The sequence below is a fragment of the Agelaius phoeniceus genome, chromosome 15 (assembly GCF_051311805.1).
Source record: "Agelaius phoeniceus isolate bAgePho1 chromosome 15, bAgePho1.hap1, whole genome shotgun sequence".
In the NCBI taxonomy this organism is placed as follows: Eukaryota; Metazoa; Chordata; class Aves; order Passeriformes; family Icteridae; genus Agelaius; species Agelaius phoeniceus.
The window spans coordinates 651151-676699 of NC_135279.1; the positions used below are offsets into that span (position 1 = coordinate 651151).

The 25549-nt window shown below is 57.8% G+C and overlaps 2 protein-coding genes across 4 annotated transcripts in view; both read right to left on the bottom strand.

Annotated features, from left to right (window-relative positions):
• Nucleotides 1–1637: 1637 nt before the first annotated feature.
• LOC143695294 (uncharacterized) lies at nucleotides 1638–7945 on the bottom strand. Of its 2 annotated transcripts, none has more exons than XM_077186569.1 (2): nucleotides 6937–7945; nucleotides 1638–6889 (listed from the first exon to the last, which is right to left on the bottom strand). In XM_077186569.1, exons 1-2 carry the CDS (start codon nucleotides 7943–7945, stop codon nucleotides 6531–6533), a joined length of 1368 nt encoding a protein of 455 aa, XP_077042684.1. In that variant the 3' UTR covers nucleotides 1638–6530. The 2 variants fall into 2 exon arrangements, with proteins under 2 accessions (XP_077042684.1, XP_077042685.1); XM_077186570.1 differs by having other exon boundaries at nucleotides 1638–6873; nucleotides 6927–7945.
• The window catches only part of KCTD16 (potassium channel tetramerization domain containing 16), a 65819-nt gene continuing 41907 nt past the window's right edge, over nucleotides 1638–25549 (bottom strand). For both annotated transcript variants that reach the window (XM_077186572.1, XM_077186571.1), the window contains exon 3: nucleotides 1638–9199. In XM_077186572.1, the coding sequence (XP_077042687.1) occupies nucleotides 8751–9199 (449 nt within the window). In that variant the 3' untranslated portion in view covers nucleotides 1638–8750. The remainder of the gene's footprint in view (nucleotides 9200–25549) is intronic.

Sequence of the window (25549 nt, forward strand, 5' to 3'; positions counted from 1 at the left end):
CCCACCCTGCCCAGGAACGGCAGCAGCAGCAGCAGCAGGGTCCTCAGCCCCTCTCTCTGCCCAGCAGCAGCAGCAGCAGCAGCAGCAGGGTCCCCTCAGCTCCCCCTGCACCGTCCCCAGCCCTGGGCTCCAGCCAGGGCTGCTTCATGGGGAGAAGCTCATCCCAGAGCTGGGGGGCACTCCAGGGACACAGGGCCCCCCTGCAGGTGCTGGCACAGGGCACAGGGCACAGGGCACAGGGCAGGGGCTGTGCAGGATGGGAATCCTGGCACCCCCTGGCTTGTGGCACTGCCAGCACCAGGCTGGGGAGCCCAGTGAGCATCCCCTCAGCACTGAGGGACACAGCTCCCAAAACCTGGGGAAGCAGCACACTGGGAAAATGCTGCATTCACCTCCTGCCAGGAAGGGGCCATTAGAAAGGGCTTCCTCCAGACCCCAGCCAAGTACTGCAGATTAAAAACAACAACAACCACCCAGAAATAAACTGGAGAAAACCCCACTGCTTTGCAGGGAGGACAATGCCCAGCCAGCAGGGAGGGAAGTGGTCACAGGAGCCAGTGCTAAACCCCTGTGGGCACAAAGGCCTGGATGTATCCATGGATGCACTTCTGTGAGTGTGTGTGTGTGACTGCTGAGGGGCACCAACACCTTTATTCTGGTCTGTGCCCTCCCTGTGTGCTCTTACTGTGAACTGGGATGGCAAAGAGCAGCTCCCAGTACAGAGCACCCACTGTGAACTGGGATGGCAAAGAGCAGCTCCCAGTACAGCACAATCACTGTGAACTGGGATGGCAAAGAGCAGCTCCCAGTACAGCCCATTCTCTGTGAACTGCAGTGGCAAAGAGCAGCTCCCAGTACAGCCCATTCTCTGTGAACTGGAATGGCAAAGAGCAGCTCCCAGCACAGCACAATCACTGGAACTGGGATGGCAAAGAGCAGCTCCCAGTACAGCCCATTCTCTGTGAACTGGGATGGCAAAGAGCAGCTCCCAGTACAGAGCACCCACTGTGAACTGGGATGGCAAAGAGCAGCTCCCAGTACAGCACAATCACTGGAACTGCAGTGGCAAAGAGCAGCTCCCAGCACAGCACAATCACTGTGAACTGGAATGGCAAAGAGCAGCTCCCAGTACAGCCCATTCTCTGTGAACTGGGATGGCAAAGAGCAGCTCCCAGCACAGCACAATCACTGGAACTGGGATGGCAAAGAGCAGCTCCCAGCACAGCACAATCACTGGAACTGGGATGGCAAAGAGCAGCTCCCAGTACAGCACAATCACTCTGAACTGCAGTGGCAGCACCAGCTTCTCCTCCAATGATCCAGGGCTGCCCTGGAGTGCCAAACTGGCTGCAGCTGTGAGCCCCAGCACCCCCAGAGCCCGGCTGAGCTCCCCCATGCAGGCTCCCAGAGCCCCTGCCCCAGGCTCTGCCTTCCCCAGCCCCAGCCCCTTCCCTTCAGCTGCCAGCCTCTGAAAATGGCATTTTTAGCACTTGTAGCTCAGCAGGGGCTGTCGCCACCCTGCTCAGGACACAGCTGTGACTTCACTTCTCCCAGACCTCTCTCTTTCCTGGCGCTCCTTGCACCAGGCAAATACAGCAGGCTAAAAGCTACAGATTTGTTTCACACACCACAGTAGAAACAGTTACCGAGTTATATTTGTCAGAGTCACAGTAGTTGATGCATATTTGCTATTCACAGACTGCAGAATATTGCCAATAACCTCACTGGTGGGACTGACGACACGGATACATGCATTCAGGTGAGACCATTAGCAAGGATGTCTATACTGTATTAAGCACATTCATTTTTTTAAACACCTTCCAGTAAAATCGATTCCTTTAAATTTGCAGTTAAAACTTTTTTTTTTTTCCACAATTACGCACAAAAGAACCTGTAAACAGTTTGACATTACACTTATGTACAAGTGAACCACGTTGGAAAGTCGAGAGGTAATTCAGTGGGTGCCACTTAACCTACATCAATGTGCAACAGACTGACTCAGCCTCAGCAAAGTCATTTAGTGCCGAATGAGGTCCGAAAATGTAACGTGAGCAAGGCCCCGAGAGCCCCCGTGCGTCCCTTCTGGGCCGGGAATATTGCACTGGCAGCACCTCGGGGCAGCCCCGGGGCTGGGGCAGCCGGGGACCCTGGGGGACAGCCCCGTGTCCCCATCCAGCAGCACCCGCGGGCCCTGGCCCTGCCTCAGCTCTCAGGGCGTCTGCTCTGCGGAACTCTGGATCCGTGTTTGCTCGAGCATTGCTATAGTTTAAAATCTGCAATATCCTATTTAGAAACGGATTTTTAGCTAAGTGACATCAATGCCAAGAAAAATAAAGAATGTCTTTTTAGAATATAAATAATTTAAAAGTGCTTTTTCTTTTTTTTTTTTTTTTTTTTTTGTTCTTTTACTATTAATCTACAAAACCCCGCTGGGGCATAAACTATCCATAAGACTGGACAATTATTTTGTACCATGGTACACATGGGGCCTTGTGCATAAAGTACTCTGAAAGTCGAGCCCGCACTCGCAGGGCTGGGAGAGCAGGGGGGACACACCTGAGGGGCTCGGGATGGCCATGGCCAGGAAAAGCCAACCCTGTCTTCTCCTTCAGCCCACAGCCTGCAAATTAAATCCAGAATGGACTCACCAAGTGAAGCCAGAGCATTCTCACTGTGCAGCTCTGTGCTGTGAGTGCAGATGGTTCAGGGGGAAAGCAAAGCGCTTGTTCCCCATGGGTCTGTGGAGATGACGCGTCCTCCGTGTGTCCCCAGTGCTCTGAGTGCTGCTCGGGGGGCCAAGGCCCTGGAAATGGGGAACTCTGCCCCTGGGAGCCGAGCAGGGGTGCCCGTGCAGCTGTGGGTGCATGGCACTAATGCTGGGAGGGGACTCAGGGTCATGGGGAGCTCCCCCTCCTGCCAAAACCATCCTGTTTGGGTGCCCCTTCCTGAGCCACCACTCCAGCCATGGCCACGGGGCCACCAGGAGTAGCCTTGGCACGTGTCCTGCCCTGTGCCAGCCTCGCAGGGCTCCTGTGCCCTGCCAGTGCCCCCAGCCCTGCCAGCAGGGCACAGGGAGGTGCCCAGGGGTGCCAGGGGTGCTGTGGGGCTCCTGTGCCCTGCCGGTGCCCCCAGCCCTGCCAGCAGGGCACAGGGAGGTGCCCAGGGGTGCTGTGGGGCCCTGGTGGAGCAGACAGAGCAGTGGGGGAGGAGGGAGAGAAGGGCAGCTCTGGGCAGAGCTGCTGACCCCTCCAGGGGTGTGAGAGCCCCAGCCCTGTCCAGGGCCCTGTGTTCCACCTGCAGCCCCCCAGGCCCTCTGAGCAGCACAGAACTGCCAGCACAGCCCCAGCTCTGCACAGAGCACTCCCAAAACTGCTGCTATGGGCTCACACCACAGGCAGGGCCTGCAGAGAGGCAGCAGAACCCACAAACACACACACACACACACACAGACACACACACAGACACACACACAAACACACACACACATACTAACACACACACACACACACACACACACACAGACAAACACACACACACACATACAAAAACACACACACACACACACACACACACACAGACACACACACAAACACACACACAAACACACACAGACACACACACACACACAAACAAACACACACACATACACATACAAAAACACACACACACACACAAACACACACACAAACACACACAGACACACACACACACACAAACAAACACACACACATACACATACAAAAACACACACACACACACAAACACACACACAAACACACACACACACACACACACAAACACACACACACAAACACACACACAGACACACACACACAAACACACACACACACACACACACACACACAGACACACACAGACACACACAAAAACACACACACACACACAGACACACACACACACACACACACACACATACAAAAACACACACACACACACAAACACACACAGACACACAGACACACACACACACACACACACACACATACAAAAACACACACACACACACACAAAAACACACACAAACACACACACAGACACACACACAGACACACACACACACACACACAAACACACACACACACACAGACACACACACAAACACACACACACACACACACACACACACACACACACACATACAAAAACACACACACAGACACACATGGGCAGAGCACCATGCCTGGCACTGCCCTGGCCCAGGCCAGGCTCCCCTGCAGGCTGGGCCTGCCTGTGATTACTGAGGTTTAAGACCTTTATTTCTGTAGCACTGGAGAGCAATAACCATTCCATCCCCAACTGCAGACGTGAAGGCCACATCAATCAAAGCCACTGGGGCGCTTTTCATTTGGTCTAATTTTCCCCCAGTGATTAATCATGGAGCAGGCCCGTGTCCCTGGGAACACACACACTCACTCACACACACTCACACACTCACACACTCACAGACACACTCACACACACAGAGACACAGACACTCACACAGAGACACAGACACTCACACACACTCACACAGAGACACAGACACTCACACACACACACAAACACACACACAGACACTCACACACACACACACACACACAGACACAGACACTCACACAGAGAGACACAGACACACACACTCACAGACACACATTCACACACAGACACTCACACACACACAGACACTCACACACACTCACACACACTCACACACTCTCACACTTTCACACTCACACTCACAAACTCACACTCACACCCCCAACACCTGCTTCTCCCCCCTGAAAAGAGCCAGGGGAAGGTCTGGGGTGCCAGCAGGAGTTTTAGCTGCAGTCTCCTGCAAGGAACAGAGCTGACCTGTCCTGAACCCCGTGCCCTGCTGAAATCCAGGGGACAGCTCTATCTGTTCCTGTTCCTGCTTGGTGCCAGAGCAAGAGGGCAGGGGTCCCAGGGGGACAAGGTGCAGGAAATGTTCAGTGGGGAGAGAAAAATGCTATAAACTAACCATGAAATAACTAGGCAGGGCCAAATCCGTGGAGCTTGTACAGACCAGTGATTTCCGTGGGAAGATGTGAGGGCCTGTGACTAGAGGGTGGCACCAGAGCCTTGATTCCAGAGGCAGGGAATGTCCTGAGCCCCGAGCTGGCTCTGCAGCACAGGCCCAGGGGGGCTGAGTCTGTTCGGGGAGCATCTGCCAGGAGGGGCCTCTGCTGCAGCACCCACAGAGGGGACAGCCCGGTCTGGGACAGCTCTGCCAGGGACAGCTCTGCCAGAGGGGACAGCCTGGTCTGGGACAGCTCTGCCAGAGGGGACAGCCCGGCCAGGGACAGCTCTGCCAGAGGGGACAGCTCTGCCAGGGACAGCTCTGCCAGAGGGGACAGCCCGGTCAGGGACAGCTCTGCCAGAGGGGACAGCCTGGTCTGGGACAGCTCTGCCAGAGGGGACAGCCCGGCCAGGGACAGCTCTGCCAGAGGGGACAGCCTGGTCTGGGACAGCTCTGCCAGAGGGGACAGCCCGGCCAGGGACAGCTCTGCCAGAGGGGACAGCTCTGCTAGAGGGGACAGCCTGGTCTGGGACAGCTTTGCCAGGGACAGCTCTGCTAGAGGGGACAGCCTGGTCTGGGACAGCTCTGCCAGAGGGGACAGCTCCGTCAGGGACAGCTCTGCCAGAGGGGACAGCCTGGTCTGGGACAGCTCTGCCAGAGGGGACAGCTCCGTCAGGGACAGCTCTGGTCAGGGACAGCTCTGGTCAGGGACAGCTCTGCCAGAGGGGACAGCTCTGCCAGAGGGGACAGCTCTGGTCAGGGACAGCTCTGCCAGAGGGGACAGCTCTGCCAGGGACAGCTCTGCCAGAGGGGACAGCTCTGGTCAGGGACAGCTCTGCCAGAGGGGACAGCTCTGCCAGGGACAGCTCTGCCAGAGGGGACAGCCCGGTCAGGGACAGCTCCTCCTGCACCCACAGCATCCCAGAGGTGGCCCCAGCTGCCCAAGGTGCCCTGCTCTGCAGCCCCCTGCAGGTGCATTGCTGTGAGGGTCCCCAGCTGCAGGTGCATTGCTGTGAGGGTTCCAGGGTCCCCAGCTGCAGGTGCATTGCTGTGAGGGTTCCAGGGTCCCCAGCTGCAGGTGCATTGCTGTGAGGGTTCCAGGGTCCCCAGCTGCAGGTGCATTGCTGTGAGGGTTCCCCAGCTGCAGGTGCATTGCTGTGAGGGTCCCCCAGCTGCAGCCAGCTCCTGTCTGCCCACCCCTCTGGACATGCATTGCTTCCTTTTTGAGCTGCTCTAAGGTGCACCCAACCCCAAACACGGCTGGGGGCCCCTGGACACCCCATGGTTCCCTGGAAGCCCTGCCCAGCCCCGCAGGCACCGAGGCTGCTCCTGGCTGGAGCTGCAGCAGGAGCACAGAAAGGACAGTGCAGGCAGGACTGCAGCTCCACAGCAGCGCCTGGGGTGTGGGAGGGGACCCTGGGACCTGCAGGACACTTACTGAGTCAGAACTGAGTGATCTGCGCTACCAGCACTGCCCACACCTTTATATTCATAGATATATATATATATATATAAAATCTTCTTCCTGTGCCTTTAGAAAAGAAATGATTGATCCCAAATCCCCCAGCTGGTTTGTTCCCAGCTGTGGCCTCCCCAGCTGGAGCACTGGAGTGTTCTGTCCCTCTCCATGGCTGCCCCAGCAGCCCAAGCCCCCTGCCCAGCCCTGGCAGTCCCTGTTCCTGTACCAGCCCAGCCCTGCCTGTGCCCTGCCAGTGCCAGCCCCAATCCTGGCTGTCCCTGTTCCAGTGCCAGCCCAGCCCTGGCTGTGCCCTGCCAGTGCCAGCCCAGCCCTGGCTGTGCCCTGCCAGTGCCAGCCCCAATCCTGGCTGTGCCTGTTCCTGTGCCAGCCCAGCCCTGGCTATCCCCTGTCAGTGCCAGCCCCAGCCCTGCCTGTGCCAGCCCCTCTCTGCCAGCCCGTGCCCCCTCCCTGGCCCTTCCCTGGGCTCGGGGCAGTGCAGGAGCACCCAGCCCTTCCCACAGCTCCGGGGCACATGGGCACAGGCCCTGCCTTACTGCAGGGGCACACGGGCACAGGCCCTGCCTTGCTGCAGGGGCACACGGGCACAGGGCCTGCCTTGCTGCAGGGGCACACGGGCCCAGGCCCTGCCTTGCTGCAGGGGCACACGGGCACAGGCCCTGCCTTGCTGCAGAGGCACACGGGCACAGGCCCTGCCTTGCTGCAGGGGCACACGGGCACAGGCCCTGCCTTGCTGCAGGGGCACACGGGCACAGGCCCTGCCTTGCTGCAGGGGCACACGGGCACAGGGCCTGCCTTGCTGCAGGGGCACACGGGCACAGGGCCTGCCTTGCTGCAGGGGCACACAGGCACAGGCCCTGCCTTGCTGCAGGGGCACACGGGCACAGGGCCTGCCTTGCTGCAGGGGCACACGGGCACAGGGCCTGCCTTGCTGCAGGGGCACACGGGCACAGGCCCTGCCTTGCTGCAGGGGCACACGGGCACAGGCCCTGCCTTGCTGCAGGGGCACACGGGCACAGGCCCTGCCTTGCTGCAGGGGCACACGGGCACAGGCCCTGCCTTGCTGCAGGGGCACACGGGCACAGGCCCTGCCTTGCTGCAGGGGCACACGGGCACAGGGCCTGCCTTGCTGCAGGGGCACACGGGCACAGGCCCTGCCTTGATGCAGGGGCACACGGGCACAGGGTCTGCCTTGCTGCAGGGGCACACGGGCCCAGGGCCTGCCTTGCTGCAGGGGCACACGGGCACAGGCCCTGCCTTGCTGCAGTGCCACCAGGGCCCGGGCAGGGCTGGCACCCGCAGGAGGGGCTGCGGTGCCCACTGTCCCTGCCAGCTGGGACAGCCCCTCCTGGCACACAGCCCTGGCACCTGCAGGACCCAGCATCCCCACAGCATCCCCACAGCATCCCCACACAGCCCAGAGCCATCCCTGCAGCTTTCCAGGGGGGTCAGCACTCCAGTAACAGCCGAGAGCCTCGGGGAACACAGGAGGGACACAGCATCCCAACAAATGGAGTATTTCACTGATGGTGACACAAACCCAGAGACTGCACCTGCTCTCCACTGGGACACATTTACAGTGCCCCAGGGAGGGGGAAGGACTGGCAGGGGGACAGGAGAGAGACAGGGAGATGGTTTTCTACTGTTCAGCCCTCAAAGGCCTGGAGAAGAAACAGGACATCCACAGACTAAAAAAATGCTCTTTTCTGAGCAAGTGCAGTTATAAGGAGAGAGCCAGAAAATCTTTAAGCAATATATATTGATATATATATACATATATATATATACAGAGAGATATATATACACACATATATATATGCACATATATAAATACACATGCTTAAACTGCGGGGCCGAGCCGGGGCTCCGTGCTGTGCTCCTCCCTGCAGGCACACGGCTCCGAGCGGGCTGCAGAGGGACCGAGCCCTCCCCAGCCCGCCCTGCCCGCTCCGGGCCGCCCCAGCGCCCCCCGGGGCCGGCCTGGCTGTGCCCTTAAGGTTCTCAATTGTGTAAGACTCGAGTTTACAAACAAAAGCGTTTGTCATTGTGCTTCCAGGACTGCAAAAGGATCGCTCCCCTACGACTAGAAATGTTAAGGTGAAATAGGCAAATTAGGCAGTACTAGAGATGGATTTTGGTTTTGGCGACCTAACAAACAGTTATTATTGGGAGCTGCTGTTGTGTCCCTCGGGACGTGGCTCTCAGGTGCCCAGGCCGTGCGCCCTGCCCGCCCTACAGGTGGTACTTCCGCAGCAGTTCCGATTGCCAGGGGTGCTTCCTCTCGGGAAACCTGTCTGGGATTTTGATCTTGAGGAAATCCTGGATACATTTCTCCAGCTCCTCCTCAATGGAGAGCTTCTCCTTCACGGCTTTCTTCTTGCTGGCGTTGGACTCGCGGGAGCCGGAGGTGAGAGTCCGCAGCAGGTCGCTCTTCCTGCGGCTCTCGGCCTGCTGCAGCAGCTGCACCGGGCCCTTCTTGGCCCTGTCCAGAGTCTGGATGTTGGGCTGGCGCGTCACGGGCCCGCAGATGACGGTCTCCTGGGGGGAGCTGGCCTCGGACTGGCTGTCGCAGCTGGACGTGGACAGCTCGTTGCAGGACGTGCCGCTCTCGCCCTCCTTGTCGCCCTTGCCGTTCTTGCAGCAGCAGTCGCAGTGGGACGAGGACCAGCGGGAGGGCTCGCCTGCAGGGCACAGAGAGAGAGAGAGAGGGTGAGGGCAGCTCCACAGCCCACACAGCCCAGCACAGGCTGCTGGGCCCCCCTGGGCCGGCAGGGCAGCCAGGGCACAGGGACCCTTGCAGGGACCTTCCCTGGGCACAGCACACAGTGCGGGCACAGCTCCCCCAGCAGCAGCAGCAGCAGCAGCAGATCCCCTTAGCCTGGAGCTGCCAGCACCAGCAGATCCCTGTTACCCTGAGCTCCCAGCACCAGCAGATCCCTGTTACCCTGGGGCTCCCAGAGCAGCAGATCCCTGTTACCCTGGGGCTCCCAGCTGCAGCAGCAGCAGATCCCTGTTACCCTGGGGCTGCCAGGACCTGCAGCAGATCCCTGTTACCCTGAGCTCCCAGGACCAGTAGATCCTTGTTACCCTGGGGCTCCCAGCACCAGCAGATCCCTGTTACCCTGGGGCTCCCAGCAGCAGCAGCAGATCCCTGTTACCCTGAGCTCCCAGGACCAGTAGATCCCCTTACCCTGAGCTCCCAGGACCAGTAGATCCCTGTTACCCTGAGCTCCCAGGACCAGTACATCCCCTTACCCTGGGGCTCCCAGCAGCAGCAGATCCCTGTTACCCTGGGGCTCCCAGCAGCAGCAGATCCCTGTTACCCTGAGCTCCCAGCACCAGCAGATCCCTGTTACCCTGGGGCTCCCAGGATCAGCAGATCCCTGTTACCCTGGGGCTGCCAGGACCAGCAGCAGATCCCTGTTACCCTGGAGTTCCAGGACCAGCAGATCCCTGTTACCCTGGGGCTCCCAGAGCAGCAGATCCCTGTTCCAGCAGGTCCTTCAGTGGCAGAGCCAGGAGGGAAGCCCAGGACAGTGACAATTCCCATCCTGCAGAGCAGGGCTGAGGCTGTTCTCCGGCTGGAGCCCTGCCCAGCTGCAGCAGTCTGTGACCAGGGCAGAGCTGGCAGCAGGCTCAGCTGTGGGACTCAGGTGATGTTTTTGCTGCCCCAGAGCCCCATCGAAAAATGGGGAAAAGGAGAGAAAAGTTGAAATAGATGTTGGCAGCAATTGAAAGCCCCTGGGGCTGGGAGCAGAGCCTGGGGAAGGGGCTGTGGGCACTGGGAGCCCCACTGGCACTGCCCTGCTCTCCTGTGCCTCCATCCTCACCCAGCCAGGAACACAGAGCACACAATTTACAGGAACAGCCAGAAAACCAGAAGCCAGGAAGCCTCCTCACCTCCTCCCTCGTCTCCCCTGTCAATGATGAAGGAGTCTCTCAGTCTGGGAGCTGCAGGGCTACTCTCATTTACAGACTCACTTCAAAGCTGCCCTGTGTCTCGTCTGAAAACAGTCAATAATGGCTAAACTGAACGTTTTTATCCATTTCTAGGCTTGGACAAAGGCATTATGAGCTGAGCCCCTGTAAAACCCTGACCCACGAGCTCTGAGAGCACTTCCAGGAGCTCCTCATTGCAGCTGGTACCCACACCCCACAGCAGTGGGACAGCTCTGAGACCAGAGGGCTTTGTCCCAGCCAAGGAACAGAGCTCAAACCGTGCCTTGAGCCCCCAAAGCAACCCCAGATCCCCCTGCAGGGGCCCAGAGCACTGCTGGGATCATCAGTGAGCTCTGCAAGCCTGCACACAGTGCCCAGGCCATGGACAGCCTTGTCCCAGCTGGGACTCACAGGCTGCCACTCGGTCCCACCATGGTGTGGCTGAAGGGATGTTTGTGTCATGGCACTGCCCCAGGCTCAGTGTGGGCAGGGACAGCTCCACGGGCAGGGGGACACCCCAGGAGAAGGGGGACATCCCCCACGGGCACGGACAGCCCCACAGACCAGGTTTGTCCAGGCTGGCTTTGAACACCCCCTGGGATGGGACAGGCACAGCTCCAGGGATGGGACAGGAACAGCTCCAGGGATGGGGCAGGGATGGGACAGGAATGGGACAGGAACAGCTCCCAGGGATGGGGCAGGGATGGGACAGGAACAGCTCCAGGGATGGGACAGGAACAGCTCCAGGGATGGGACAGGCACAGCTCCAGGGACTGTGGGGAAGCAGAAGGGATGGAGCCGAGGTGGCAGCCAGGGCGCAGGGACCCAGCAGCTGCCGTCAGGCACAGCTACAGTGCAGACTTCATTAGCACAAAACAAGGCTTTTATAAGTCAATTAAGCCCTATTAGATGCTAATTCCTCTTAATGAATATTCACCAACAGTGGGCACCCCACGGGTGTGGCAGGAGACAGGAAGGATTTGCCCCAGTGACCCGCTCTGTGGGTGCCCAGGTGCCATGGCACAGGTGCCCCAATAGCCAGGGTGTTGGTGCTGTGGCACAGGTGCCCCATAGCCAGGGTGTTGGTGCCAGGGCACAGGTGCCCCATAGCCAGGGTGTTGGTGCCAGGGCACAGGTGCCCCATAGCCAGCACGGTGGTGCCATGGCACAGGTGCCCCCATAGCCAGGGTGTTGGTGCCAGGGCACAGGTGCCCCATAGCCAGCACGGTGGTGCCAGGGCACGGGTGGGCGGGTGGGGGCTCCAGGGCTGGGCCGGGCCAGCAGCAGCCCCTGGGAACCGGGGGTGCCCAGAGTGCCAGGGCAGTGCCCGGCTGCAGCCGCACACACGCACCCGCCCTCGGGGCTCTCGGGGCTCTCGCTGGCAGCCAGGGCCGAGGGTGTTGAGGAGCGGTCCCGGAGCGCTCCCGGTGCCCGCAGGGCTGGGCAGGGAGGGGCTGAGCCCGAGGCAGCGAAGGAGCATCGGCTGCCTCAACCACAGCTCCCGTTAATTAATGTCTAAATGCTTTGAGATTCTTAGATAAAAGTGGCTAATTAATTCTGGCCTGGCTTTCCTGCTTTCCTCCCTGATCTCAGCACATTTCTCTCCCAGTGCCCTAATTATAATAATTATTATTAGAAGCTTCTGAAGCGGCAGCAGAGCCTCTGATGTATAATTGACACACAAGCCAGCAGCCACCCAGCTTTCCCCTTCTCCTCTCCCCCCTTCCCAGCCAGGCTGCAAGGAGGAAATGGGAAATCCCTGTGCAGGAGGATGGATGCTGTGAGAGAGCTGGGCAGGAGCTGGGGGCGAACCAGAGCGACAAAAGCCAGGGAAGGGTGTTCATGGTGAGGGATGGGCCAGGGAAGGGTGTTCATGGTGAGAGGTGGGCCAGGGAAGAGTGTTCATGGTGAGAGATGGGCCAGGGAAGGGTGTTCATGGTGAGAGATGGGCCAGGGAAGAGTGTTCATGGTGAGAGATGGGCCAGGGAAGAGTGTTCATGGTGAGGGATGGGCCAGGGAAGGGTGTTCATGGTGAGGGATGGGCCAGGGAAGGGTGTTCATGGTGAGAGATGGGCCAGGGAAGGGTGTTCATGGTGAGAGATGGGCCAGGGAAGAGTGTTCATGGTGAGAGATGGGCCAGGAAAGTGTTCATGGTGAGAGGTGGGGCAGGGAAGTGTTCATGGTGAGAGATGGGCCAGGGAAGGGTGTTCATGGTGAGGGATGGGCCAGGGAAGGGTGTTCATGGTGAGAGATGGGCCAGGGAGTGCCCCAGATGGGCCAGGGAGTGCCCCAGCCCACCCAGCTCTGATCAGGGCTGGGAGATGCTGAGCCTGGCATGAAGAGCCCAGGGCAGCCAGTGCTGGGGCACAGGGCAGGGCTGGGGCTGGTGTCACGGCTGGGAAGGGACAATGTCCCCAGGCAGCAGCTCAGGCACAGCTGGTGCCTGGGTTCGAGGCACACAGGGATATTTTCTGTTTCCAGATGCTCATTTACCTCTATGTGTGTGGCTGTACCAACCTCCCAGCCTGTGATCATCCCTTGAGACATTTCCCTACTGTTCTCAATCCACTCTGGTCCATTTATGTTGTCCTCTTACCTTTTATTCCTTCCCCTGCTCCTTCTGCTCCAGGGCTTTGTTGTTGGTTTGATTTATTTCTGTTTCTCGCTCCTTTTCTCCCTCCTGTCCCATGACTTTCACCTCTGCTCTGGGTTGTGCTGCCTCCTCCTCCTCCCTGTCTGTGCTCTGCAGGGGCTGATGGCAGCAGCTGATCCCCATGGAGCAGTGAATGCCCAGGTGGGCAGGGCTGGCAGGGGGAGCAGCCCCCTGGGACCCCCATGGCACAGGAGCCCTGTCACTGCTGTGCCTGCAGCCTGGCACCCCCTGTGCCCTCTCACAGCCAGGAGTGCAGCCCTGGCACCCTCTGTGCCCCCTCTGTGCCCTCTCACAGCCAGGAGTGCAGCCCTGGCACCCTCTGTGCCCCCTTTGTGCCCCTCTCACAGCCAGGAGTGCAGTGCTGGGCTCTCAGACCCATCCCTGCAGCCCTGGCACCCCCTGTGCCCCCTCTGTGCCCTCTCAGACCCATCCCTGCAGCCCTGGCACCCCCTGTGCCCTCTCAGACCCATCCCTGCAGCCCTGGCACCCCCTGTGCCCCCTCTGTGCCCTCTCACAGCCAGGGATGCAGGCTGGGGCTCTCAGACCCATCCCCATTGTCCAGGGGCTCGGTCCAAGCTGGGTTTGCCCCGGGGCTGAGCACAGGGTGGCACTGGTGCGGTGCCAGTTTGGTGTGGGGCTGGCACTGGGGCGTGCCCAGCGCCTCTGGGGCTGCATCCAGGCGGGAATTGAGGGGTTGGGATTGGTGAGAGACCAAGCTCTAACTGGGGTTGCAATAAATACAATCTGACTTGTAACAGGGCCGGGTTTCTCAGCAGAAAATGCCCCTGTCTAAATAAAACTGCCCAGGAAAAGTGAGGAACACTGACAAACTGCAGGCACTGGCGGTTCCAGGAGCTGTCCTGACTCCAGGAGCTGTCCTGGCAGCAGGACAGACGCCCTGGGATTTATTTTGCTTTTATTTGCTTTTAGGATCAAGCATCTGCAGTAAAATCTCAGTGGGAGACAATGCTGGGAAGGACTTGGCAGTGGCACCACTGGTCTGAGCCCTCCCAGATGCTCAAAGGCAGCAGGGAAGGGGAGAGGGATGGGGGAGAGGAGGGAGCTGGGGAGGGAGGAACCAAGGAGGGAAGGGAACGGGCAGAGCCTGTGGCTGTCCCAGCCCCCTTAGGAAGCTCACACACATTTTACCCTTCTGGGGGCAGCTGGGGACACCTGGATGCTGCCATCTGCTTTGAATTCAACTGAAACTGAGATTAAAATTTAAAATTTCTAGTTCAAAGTGTTTTCCATTTAAATATTCTGAACTTGCCAACCCAATATAAGGGCCAGAATTGCTCCCTGGTCTGCCTTGCCCATGCACAGGGATTTCCAGCCAGTGCCCAGCAGCACACACACTTCCATCAGGAGTCCCCCAGCACATTGCCAGCTCACCAGCACTCCTGCAATCTTCCCTAAAACACTTGGTTCTGGAAGTGAACTGCTGTGAGAGTATCAGATTTGTTTGAAAATAAAAATAATTTCCCCAAATGGTGAAGAAAAAAGAGACCTGGTGTTAAAATACCAGAAGGCATATCAAATGAGCCAAAATATTTATGTAGGGATCTTCTCAAAGTACCATGTGATGGAGCTCAGATTTGGAGAGGAGGAGCAGCCTGGAGTGTGAGCAGCAGGACGGGAGGGGAGCAGCTGCTGCTCATCCCTGGGAGCTGGGGGCAGCCCAGGCCTCCCTGACAGCTCCTCCATGGCCCCTCACGCCCTGGGCTGTGCAGGGAACATTCTGGACTCTGCTGCTGCCCCGAGCCGGCCGCGCCTGCACAGCCAAGCCCTGCCTGTGAGCAAGGAACACCCCAGTGCTGCTGGCTGCCCTGCCTGGGGCTCCCCTTTCCCAGCACGTGACCAGAAACAGTATTTGGCCATCAGGACTGAGGCATTTCAGTGTATTTTCCTCTGGGAAAATGCTGTTATATGAAAACCTGGCACTCCAGCTTCCTTCTGCCCACAGCCTGTGCTCTTTCTGTTCTGCCAAGCAGCTCCAGCCTGGGTGGGTTTGGAGCACAGAGAACTCACAGCTGCCACTATTTGCATCTTTCATCTTCCAGTTCTGCCTTGCCTCCTCAGATTTAAGACTTTTCTGGGTATTTCTTGATTCATCAATGCCATATTAACCCAGCACCTCAGCACAGCCTTTCCTTTTGCTCTCCGTTTCTTTCAATTTATGCTCCAGACCTTGAAAGTGAAGTTTGATGGAAAGACAGCAGTCAGGGCTAAGGAGCAGGGGTTTTCCTTGTCCTCCCTGGAGTGACCCTGGGGCTACAGGGGCACACACAGAGCCACAGCCCAGGGAGGGATCACAGCCCTGGGGCTGCAGGGGCACTCACAGAGCCACAGCCCAGGGAGGGATCACAGCCCTGGGCCTGCAGGGGCACTCACAGAGCCACAGCCCAGGGAGGGATCACAGCCCTGGAGTGACCCTGGGGCTGCAGGGGCACTCACAGAGCCACAGCCCAGGGAGGGATCACAGCCCTGGGTGAGCCCTGGGCCTGCAGGGGCACTCACAGAGCCACAGCCCAGGGAGGGATCACAGCCCTGGCCCTGCAGGGGCACACACAGAGCCACAGCCCAGGGAGGGATCACAGCCCTGGCCCTGCAGGGGCACACACAGAGCCACAGCCCAGGGAGGGATCACAGCCCTGGGCCTGCAGGGGCACACACAGAGCCCCTGCTCAGCCAGCAGAGCAGCAGACACAGCCCAGGGCATGATCAGGATCATGGGTTGAAGCTCTTATTAAGGGAGATACTCCACCCATGCATTAATTCAAGCACAGGTAGGAGCACATTGCTCTGGATGATCACAAAACAGGTCCCCTGAGGCTGCCCCAGCTCTGGAGCTGCTGCAGGAGCTTTGCAGCAATGCAGGGTGAGGGCACTTCCAGGGCTGGGAGCCCACAGCCTCCCTGGCAATGCAGGGATATTTCCATACCTGGATGGACCCCCCAGCTCACATTAAATGAGCCCCACTTTGGACCCCTGCTTTAATTAGCAAAGCCAGCGAGTTTATTGCTCCTGCTTCTCAAAGACCTGTGTGAGAAACTGCTGACAGATGGCTGTGGTGATGTGGGAGCCAGAATTCTTGAATTTTTGGAAATTAGAGCTCATGAACTCAAAAATGCTCTGGAGATCCGAAGCTATCATGTCAGCCTATGTTGTTCCAATTAATTGCAATCAATCGCTAATTGAGAGCTATTTTAAGACTTGTCATTACTCTGAACATAATGGAGAATAAATTGCATGTTCCCCTTTACCCCACCACAAATGACAGCAGTGCAAGGAAAGCTCAGCAAACAGAGGGAGAAGAGGAGCAGGAGCCCTGCTTTCCTCCTGTCCCCTGGCAGGAGCAGTGGCACAGCAGCTCTGGGCTCACAGGGAGGGGATCAGGGCTGGGACAAGGGGCACAGGCACTGCCTGGGGCTCCCCCAGCACTCACTGAGATGGCAGCTCTGATCTCTGACACTGCTCTGTTTAATGAGCTGCAGCTCAGTTTTCTCTGAGATCCCTCCCAAGCCAAGCTGTGATTCCACGCCAGCCCTGGGGATGGGTTTGCTGGGGGCTGCACTTTGGTTGGGCTTTCCAGGGCCCCAAATCCTGGCAGAGCTGTGGTGGTGTGAGAGTGCGATGGCCCCAGGAGGTGCTCAGCAGCAGGCTGGGGTGTGCTGCAGAGCTGGGCAGGCAGCCCTGCAGGGACAGGGCTCAGGGACAGCCAGGCTGTCACTCACTGTCACCCTGGCATGGCCACCAGCCTGACAGGCCCGTCCCTGATGGCACGGAGGGAAACCCTCAGCCTGAGAGACAACCAGCTCTTAAATGAGGAGTCTCTGCCAGCAGCCAGCCAGTAAGGTGGTTTTTAATCCAGCTACAGTTCTGCTGTCTTTTCATGACATTTTATTCTGGATACAGCTGGAACAAACCCAGCTCCCCTTTTAAAAGGCTCAAGTTTCACTCTTCCCCCCCGATGATTTAATGCCATACTCTCTTCCCTTTCATCTCCCACCTGGTCCTCATCCCCTCTACAGCTAAATCTGTGGCTCCTTGGCTCCTGGTCCTCATCTCCACTACAGATAAATCTGTGTCCCCTTGGCTCCTGGTCCTCATCCCCTCTACAGATAAATCTGTGCCTCCTTGGTCCTGCTGGTGGCCTCTGTGTGCCACCATCACATGGAGAAATTCACCCCGTTCACCTCTCGTCTGTTCTGTTCTTGCAGTCGCTCCAGTTTCTCCTCTCTCATCTCTTACTCTCAGTATCAAGTGATCTGCTATTCTTGGAGCATCCTCCCGTTGTCCCTTTGTCTCTGCTCCCAAAAGTCACCCTTGCCAGGAGCTGCTCTCAGGGCTCCTGGCCAGCCCTCCTGGGCTCTGCAGTCCCCTTCTCCTCAGGGCTGCACCTTCCCTTCCCTTCCCTTCCCTTCCCTTCCCTTCCCTTCCCTTCCCTTCCCTTCCCTTCCCTTCCCTTCCCTTCCCTTCCCTTCCCTTCCCTTCCCTTCCCTTCCCTTCCCTTCCCTTCCCTTCCCTTCCCTTCCCTTCCCTTCCCTTCCCTTCCCTTCCCTTCCCTTCCCTCAGCAGGGCTCACCATGCTATCAATCAATAATTGAGCTGTACAACAGGGCTAGCAATCAATAATTAAGCTTTATAGCAGGCAGCAAGCTGTTAAACACACAACTGAAGTGACTCTGCTGAAAAAGGCTGCTGGTGGGAGGAGTTTGGTTGAATTTGAAGCAAATATTGCTAAAGGTGAGTGAATGCAGCCCTGCTGCTCCCCCTGGCACTCAGGGGTGGCTGGGCAGCACCTGGGAGGAGGGGATCCAGTGCCAGGCTGGGCTGAACCCCCATGAGGGGTCTGGGGTCTGCAGGGCGAGGAGCCCCAGAGGGGTCTGGGGTCTGCAGGGACAGGAGCCCCCCATGAGGGGTCTGGGGTCTGCAGGGACAGGAGCCCCCCATGAGGGGTCTGGGGTCTGTGTGAAGCATGGGGAGCACGGGGCACAGAGCAGCTCCAGCCCACCATGAGCTGCTGTTCCTGCCCTGCCCCGTTCAGCCCCGTGCTGGCACTGCCCCGGGGCTGGCAGGGCAGCAGGAGCAGCTGCTCCTGCCTGGGCACAGGGACATGATGGATGTCCCTATTACAGAGGGACACGGACCGTGGCTGCTGCACCTGGGCACAGGGACGGGGGCAAGGGCGGCAGAGCAGCCAGAAGGGCTCTGCTGAGACACCCAGCTGAAAAAGATGCTCATGGAAACAATTACTTTGGAAATTACTTCCCTCTTCCCTGCTCAAAGCCATTACTGATCTCCTAATTGGAGGTTGCTGTGAGGGGAGCATCAGCTCCTCCCCAGACAATGAGGGATGGGACAAGGGAAAATGGCCCCAGGGTGCCCCAGGGGAGGCTCAGATTGCATTGCTGGGAGAATTTCCTTACTGAAAGCCTGGCTAAGCATTGGAGCAGGCTGTCCGGGGAAGTGGTGGGGTGCCCATCCCTGGAAGTGTCCCAGGCCAGGTGGGATGGGGCTTGGAGCAACCTGGAATAGTGGAAGGTGTCCCTGCCCACAGCAGGAGTGGGAACAAATCGATATTCAGGACCCTTCCAACCCAAACCGGGCTGGGTCCTGTGGTTCCACAGGCAGGGCTGGCCCAGCAGTGCCCAGCAGTGCCCCAGGGCAGTTTGTCCCCTGGGATGACAGTGGCATTTCCCCTGGCCACGGCACTGACAGACACCTGGGGCCTGGCTGCCCTTCCCTCAGCCTAAAGCAGCTGTGTTTGCTGAGCAGCCCCTGGGGATGAGGCTGTGCCCTGGCAGGGGCAGCAGAGGCTCCTGCAGTGGGGCAGCGGTGCCAGCTTGGGCAGCAGGGACATGGGGACAGTGCCTGGTGCCCCTGCCCGGGCGGCCTGTGCCCAGCTGCCCCTGCCCCTGTCCCTGCCCCTGTCCCTGTCCCTTCCCCTGCCCCTGTCCCTGCCCCTGCCCCTGTCCCTTCCCCTGCCCGGGCTGCCTGTGCCCAGCTGCCCCTGCCCCTGTCCCTGCCCCTGCCCCTGTCCCTGCCCCTGTCCCTGCCCCTATCCCTGTCCCTGCCCCTGCTCCTGCCATAGAACCAGAGAGGCTGAGGGCCAGAGGAGCTGCTGGTGATGGATTCCCTGGAGCACGATGCCAGGCAGAGCTGCTGCTGCTGGCAGAGGAAGGGAGGGACGCTCTGAGCCCTTGGAGCTCCACAGGTGGAGCTGAACTCTGTGTTGGGAAGGGACGGATGCTCCTGGAAGAGGAAGGGGGGGATGCTCCGAGCCTTGGAGCTCTGCAGATGGGGCTGAACTCTGTGTTGGGAAGGGAGGGATGCTCTGAGCCCCCTGTGAGCACAGGTGGAGCTGGGCTCTGCCTCGGGAAGGGAGGGATGCTCCGAGCCTTCTCTGTGAGCACAGGTGGAGCTGAGCTCTCTGTTGGGAAGGGAGGGATGCTCTGAGCCCTTGGAGCTCCACAGGTGGAGCTGACTTCTGTGTTGGGAAGGGAGGGATGCTCTGAGCCCCCTGTGAGCACAAGTGGAGCTGGGCTCTGTGCAGGCTGGCACTTTTCTGGGACTATCAGATATCCCTTTCCATAGGGGCACAGGCTCCATTTTTATGAGCTATTTAAGACACCCTCTCTGGAAGTTTTCTTATTTTTTCCCTGTCTGAAGCTCATAAACTGGGCTTCTGCTCTACAGAGATAAATTTGATTTATGTGAGAAACATTCCCAGGCACAGTGGGCTTTGCCTTAAACCCTGTATCTCGCTGTTCAGTGGTGCTGTGGCTTAGCTTGGTTTATTTTCTATCCTCTAAGTGGCGAATTGAACTTTCAGAAATGAATGGTTTGGTTTATCTGATTTAGCATCTTGAGCAAAGCACTTTTGCATCAAATAAACGCAGGCAGTGGGAGACCCTCCAGACACTACTTCATTCCAAACATTTTCAGCACCGCTTTCAAGACCAATTAAGTTTCCCATGCCTGGGCAATCCCAAATGCTCTGGGATCAGAAGCTTTTCCCTCCTGTGGGGGGTTTGAGGGGATGAAGTGGGGCAGGGGCAGCACCAGGGTGCTGGGCAGGGACCTGAGAGCCCAAAACCTCCCAGCTCCATCTGAGAGCCCAACACCACCCAGCTCCATCTGAGAGCCCAAAACACCCAGCTCCATCTGAGAGCCCAAAACCACCCAGCTCCATCTGAGAGCCCAAAACACCACCCAGCTCCATCTGAGAGCTCAAAACACCCAGCTCCATCTGAGAGCCCAAAACACCACCCAGCTCCATCTGAGAGCTCAAAACACCCAGCTCCGAGAGCCCAGCACCACCCAGCTCCATCTGAGAGCTCAAAACACCCAGCTCCATCTGAGAGCTCAACACCACCCAGCTCCATCTGAGAGCCCAAAACACCCAGCTCCATCTGAGAGCCCAAAACACCCAGCTCCATCTGAGAGCCCAGCACCACCCAGCTCCATCTGAGAGCCCAAAACACCCAGCTCCATCTGAGAGCCCAAAACACCCAGCTCCATCTGAGAGCCCAACACCACCCAGCTCCATCTGAGAGCCCAAAACACCCAGCTCCATCTGAGAGCCCAAAACACCCAGCTCCATCTGAGAGCCCAAAACACCCAGCTCCATCTGAGAGCCCAAAACACCACCCAGCTCCATCTGAGAGCCCAGCACCACCCAGCTCCATCTGAGAGCCCAAAACACCACCCAGCTCCATCTGAGAGCCCAGCACCACCCAGCTCCATCTGAGAGCTCAAAACCTCCCAGCTCCATCTGAGAGCTCAAAACACCCAGCTCCATCTGAGAGCTCAAAACACCACCCAGCTCCATCTGAGAGCCCAAAACACCCAGCTCCATCTGAGAGCTCAAAGCACCCAGCTCCATCTGAGAGCTCAAAACACCCAGCTCCATCTGAGAGCCCAAAACACCCAGCTCCATCTGAGAGCCCAGCAGCACCCAGCTCCATCTGAGAGCTCAAAACACCACCCAGCTCCATCTGAGAGCACAAAACACCACCCAGCTCCATCTGAGAGCACAAAACACCACCCAGCTCCATCTGAGAGCCCAACACCACCCAGCTCCATCTGAGAGCCCAAAACACCCAGCTCCATCTGAGAGCCCAAAACACCCAGCTCCATCTGAGAGCCCAAAACACCCAGCTCCATCTGCCTGTGCAAGCTCTGGAAAGGATGAAAGAAGAGGGCAGGTTAGGCTGAGGGGCCCCTTTGCTCTGAATAAAAGCAGAGGCAGGTTAGGCTGAGGTGCCCCTTTGCTCTGAATAAAAGCAGAGGCAGGTTAGGCTGAGGTGCCCCTTTGCTCTGAATTCACCCAGGGATGCAGGGAGGGGATGGGCAATTCCTGAACGTGGAACAGGGCTGGACATTTCCAAGCTCAGGGATTCTGGGATTTGACTGGAAAATGAAGGTAATTACAGCAGGTGGATCCACGGGTGGCATCCAGCAGCACCCCAGAAATGAGCTGAGCTTAGCAAGGCCTGGCAGGGCAGTGCTGGGCCCCATCCCTCACCCAGACAGGTCCATGGGAGCTGTGCTGCTTTAGGGAAGCAGAGCATTCAGCTGCTCTAATCACACCAATTGCTCCAGACATTTCCTTCCCCCCTTCCCTCCCGCACCCTCCTGGGCCCGTTTGCCATCACATCAGCCACAGAAACGAAGTCATTTGGCCAGGGAAGGAGCTTGTTAAGGAGAGAGGCAGCTCAAGAAGGCACAGAGCCCAGGCAGGTCCTGCCAGCCCAGTCCTGACACACAGACTGAGCCCAGCAGGGCAGAGGGGCTTCACTGCTGGGGCAGGGTGCAAACCCCAGCAGCCCATGGTTCAAAAGCCCTCCCTGAAGCCAGCCCCAGCCAGAAGGAGATGGTCCAGAGCTCGTTTGTGGGAGGCATCTCTGGATGCTGACACGGGGAGCAGCTGCTCAGGTCTCACCCATTGCTTTATTTCAGCTTTATCTGGTGAACACCAAATGCTGCAGCCTAGTTCCTTTGCTGGGGAAAGATAAATTGCACTGTAAATGCATGTGTGACCTGCTGGTCAAGAGGCTCATTGTGGTGTTTTATGGTCATTATTTATTGACCAGCTGTGAGGTCTGAGTCTGGTGCTTGGAGCTCTCAGAACCAGGCTGGAGCTTCAGGGGGTGCAGGGTCTGGGCCCCAAGGGCTGCACCAGCCCCATCCCAGCCTCCCTGCTTGGCCAAAACCACATCCAGCCAGCAGAGAGCCCACGTGTGAGCACAGAGCTGGGGAGACTGGCTTTTGGCAAATGTTCAAATGAATATTCTATGTGTTGGGTTAGAAAATTGTATATCTAGATATACAATTGTACTAATTTTCTTAAGTAGTGTGTTAAATGTAGTTTTAGGTTATAGCAAAATGTTAAAATAGAAACTGTGCTATGTAAGATACTTTTTTAAAGAAAGGACTTGCAGTGAGATAGCAGCCACAGGACACCTGAATGTTTCAGAGAAAGGGAATTCATTGCTCCATTATCAGGACAAATGAACTTCTGCCTGCCTTGTTCAGCCCTGAAGAGCTGCCAGGATTCAGAGGAAGAAGCTGACACTGCCCAGCCAGAATCCTGTGTTTGAATGGAATTTATGCATCATGGATGAGGTGTGTGAATATGCAACAGGCTGTTGCTTTTAAGGGTTAATCCTCTGTTAACGTGGGTCCTTTTTCGGGTTTATGCTGCCCAGAAAAAGGTACCCAGACTGTCTGTAACTCTTTGTTTCTGTTGTCTCATATTGTCCTAATTCAAATTGTCCAAATTTTTATTACTCTAATTATATTGCTATTTTTATAACCATTTTATTACTAATAAACTTTTAAAATGTTAAAAACGGGTGATTGGTGTTTTTCACAGGGCAGCTGAGCAGCTTTGTGCCAGGAGGAAGCACCTTTAGTACCAGGTTAGGGTCTGGGGTGCTCCTGGAGGTGCTGGGTTCATCTGCTCTCTGGGGCTTGGTATTGTATTCCTCTCTCAAATTTAACCTATTGCCTTCAAAAAATGGAACAAACTCTTACTCGACGTGGGAGATTAATCTGTAACACAAAATATTTAATTAATGGAGTGAAATTTCATTTCATGGGTACTTGCATTTGTGCTGTGATAAGCAGTGCCCAGAGGTCGGGGATTCACCAGCGACAAAGGAATCGTTCGTCTGCATCGCAGTCAGGCACAGCAAATACCCAAGGAGCATTTTGGCATGGGCTGTAGTGTTTGCTGTATTAGTCCTGTACATGAATAATTTACAGCTAAAGGTCTGTCTCGTTGCCATCACCAAATCAAAAGCCATTTGCTCCAGTTATGATATCACAGTGACAGCTTGGCTCCGGCGGTTCCCATCCTGCCAGCTGATGGATTTCACTGAGTTTAGGAGATTTCTCTTACATATTAAGCAGCAATGAAATTAAAAGCAGCATTAGCAGTATCTGGGGCAGAGGCTCCTGTTTGGCTGGGATCAGTCACACTTTGGTGAGCAGGAGCTGAGCTGGGCTGGCACCTGGGCACTGCCAGAGCAGCTCTGGGCTGCCCCGTGCCCCCAGCACAGCACTGGGCTCAGCCCGAGGTGGCCAGGGGTGCCAGGGGCTGGGACAGGGCAGGGCTGGGACAGGGCAGGGCAGGGCAGGGCAGGGGTGCCAGGGGCTGGGACAAGGCAGGGCAGGGCAGGGGTGCCAGGGGCTGGGACAGAGCAGGGCAGGGGTGCCAGGGGGCTGGGACAGAGCAGGGGGTGCCAGGGGGCTGGGACAGGGGTGCCAGGGGCTGGGACAGGGCAGGGCAGGGGAGGGCAGGGGTGCCAGGGGCTGGGACAAGGCAGGGCAGGGGTGCCAGGGGCTGGGACAGGGCAGGGGTGCCAGGGGCTGGGACAGGGCAGGGCTGGGACAGGGCAGGGGTGCCAGGGGCTGGGACAGGGCAGGGGGCTGGGACAGGGCAGGGCAGGGCAGGGCAGGGCAGGGCAGGGCAGGGGTGCCAGGGGCTGGGACAGGACAGAACAGGGCCCCAGGACCCTGCCAGCCCATGGGACAGGCCAGGGAGCTGCTCCACCTCAGCGTGTGCTGCCTCTGGCCACGCTCCCCCTTCCCGCAGGGAGTTTGGTGTTGGGAAAGCATCACAGGTCCCAAAGCAGCAGAATCAGAGCCTCATTTACACATTAAGCCTTTTTATATCTCTCTTGCTGCACACAAGGGCCATAAACCAAGCAGCAAAGTGATTTACTTGTGTTTCAAGGCCCCTTTACAGAGACAAAATGATTTATGGGGCCCCCATGCACATGACCAAGAGGCCCTTAATATTTAACAGCTGTAAAAATCCTGCACAACGCTGTGCATTACCCAGGCCTCCAAACAGATTAAGGTAACTTTGCATACACTGTGCCTGGTCAAATATTAATCACTGAATAATTTATCCTGTGAATTTATTTTGTTTTAAATCATTCCACAGATAAATTTGCCCGCTCCAGTGCAAATACATATTTATGATATGGTTATTGGTCTAATGTATGTTTTCTGGTATCCTCCTTTCAGGGCATCCATAACAACAGTCAAATGCATCCCTGGGAAAGGAAGGCTGGGGAGCCCAGCAGAAGTTCCCTACACAGGGCTGCACTTGGCTGGAGCTGCTGCCTGCAGCAGGGAGCTCTGGAAATGAGCACTTGGAGCCTCCTTAAATATTGATGGCATGGCTGGAACGGTTATGAAAGCACTGGGGGAGCACAGGCAGGGATGGAAAAGCCCCAACACGTGGAGAGGAGTGCACAGGAATCCCAGCAGGGCTGGCTGGGACTTGATGCCACTGGCACCCACTGCCCACCCTGAATGGGCCCCGTGCCCTGAACAAGCCCCAGAGGAGCCCCCAGGCTAAAGGAGCCTCCAGGACAAAGGAGCCCCCAGGCCACAGGAGCCCCCCAGGCCAAAGGAGCCCCCAGGCCACAGGAGCCCCCAGGCCAAAGGAGCCCCCAGGCTAAAGGAGCCCCCAGGCTAAAGGAGCCCCCAGGCCACAGGAGCCCCCAGGCCAAAGGAGCCCCCAGGCTAAAGGAGCCCCCAGGCCAAAGGAGCCTCCAGGCCACAGGAGCCCCCTGACCACAGGAGCCCCCCAGGCCACAGGAGCCCCCAGGCCACAGGAGCCCCCCAGGCTAAAGGAGCCCCCCAGGCCACAGGAGCCCCCAGGCCACAGCAGCCCCCAGGCCACAGGAGCCCTGGCCCCCTTCAGCTGCACCCCGGGGCGAGGGGAATGTGCCGTGGCACTCAGGACAGGCACACCAGGGGTAGCAGAAGCCATTTGTGTGCAGCACCCTGCAGCTGTGCACAGGGACAGGTCCCAGCAGCACAAGGCACAGCCAGCCCTGGCCTGGGCAGCCCCTCAGGCTGGGCTCAAGGCTGGCTGGGGCCAGGTGTCACCCAGAGATCCAGCAGCAGCTCTCAC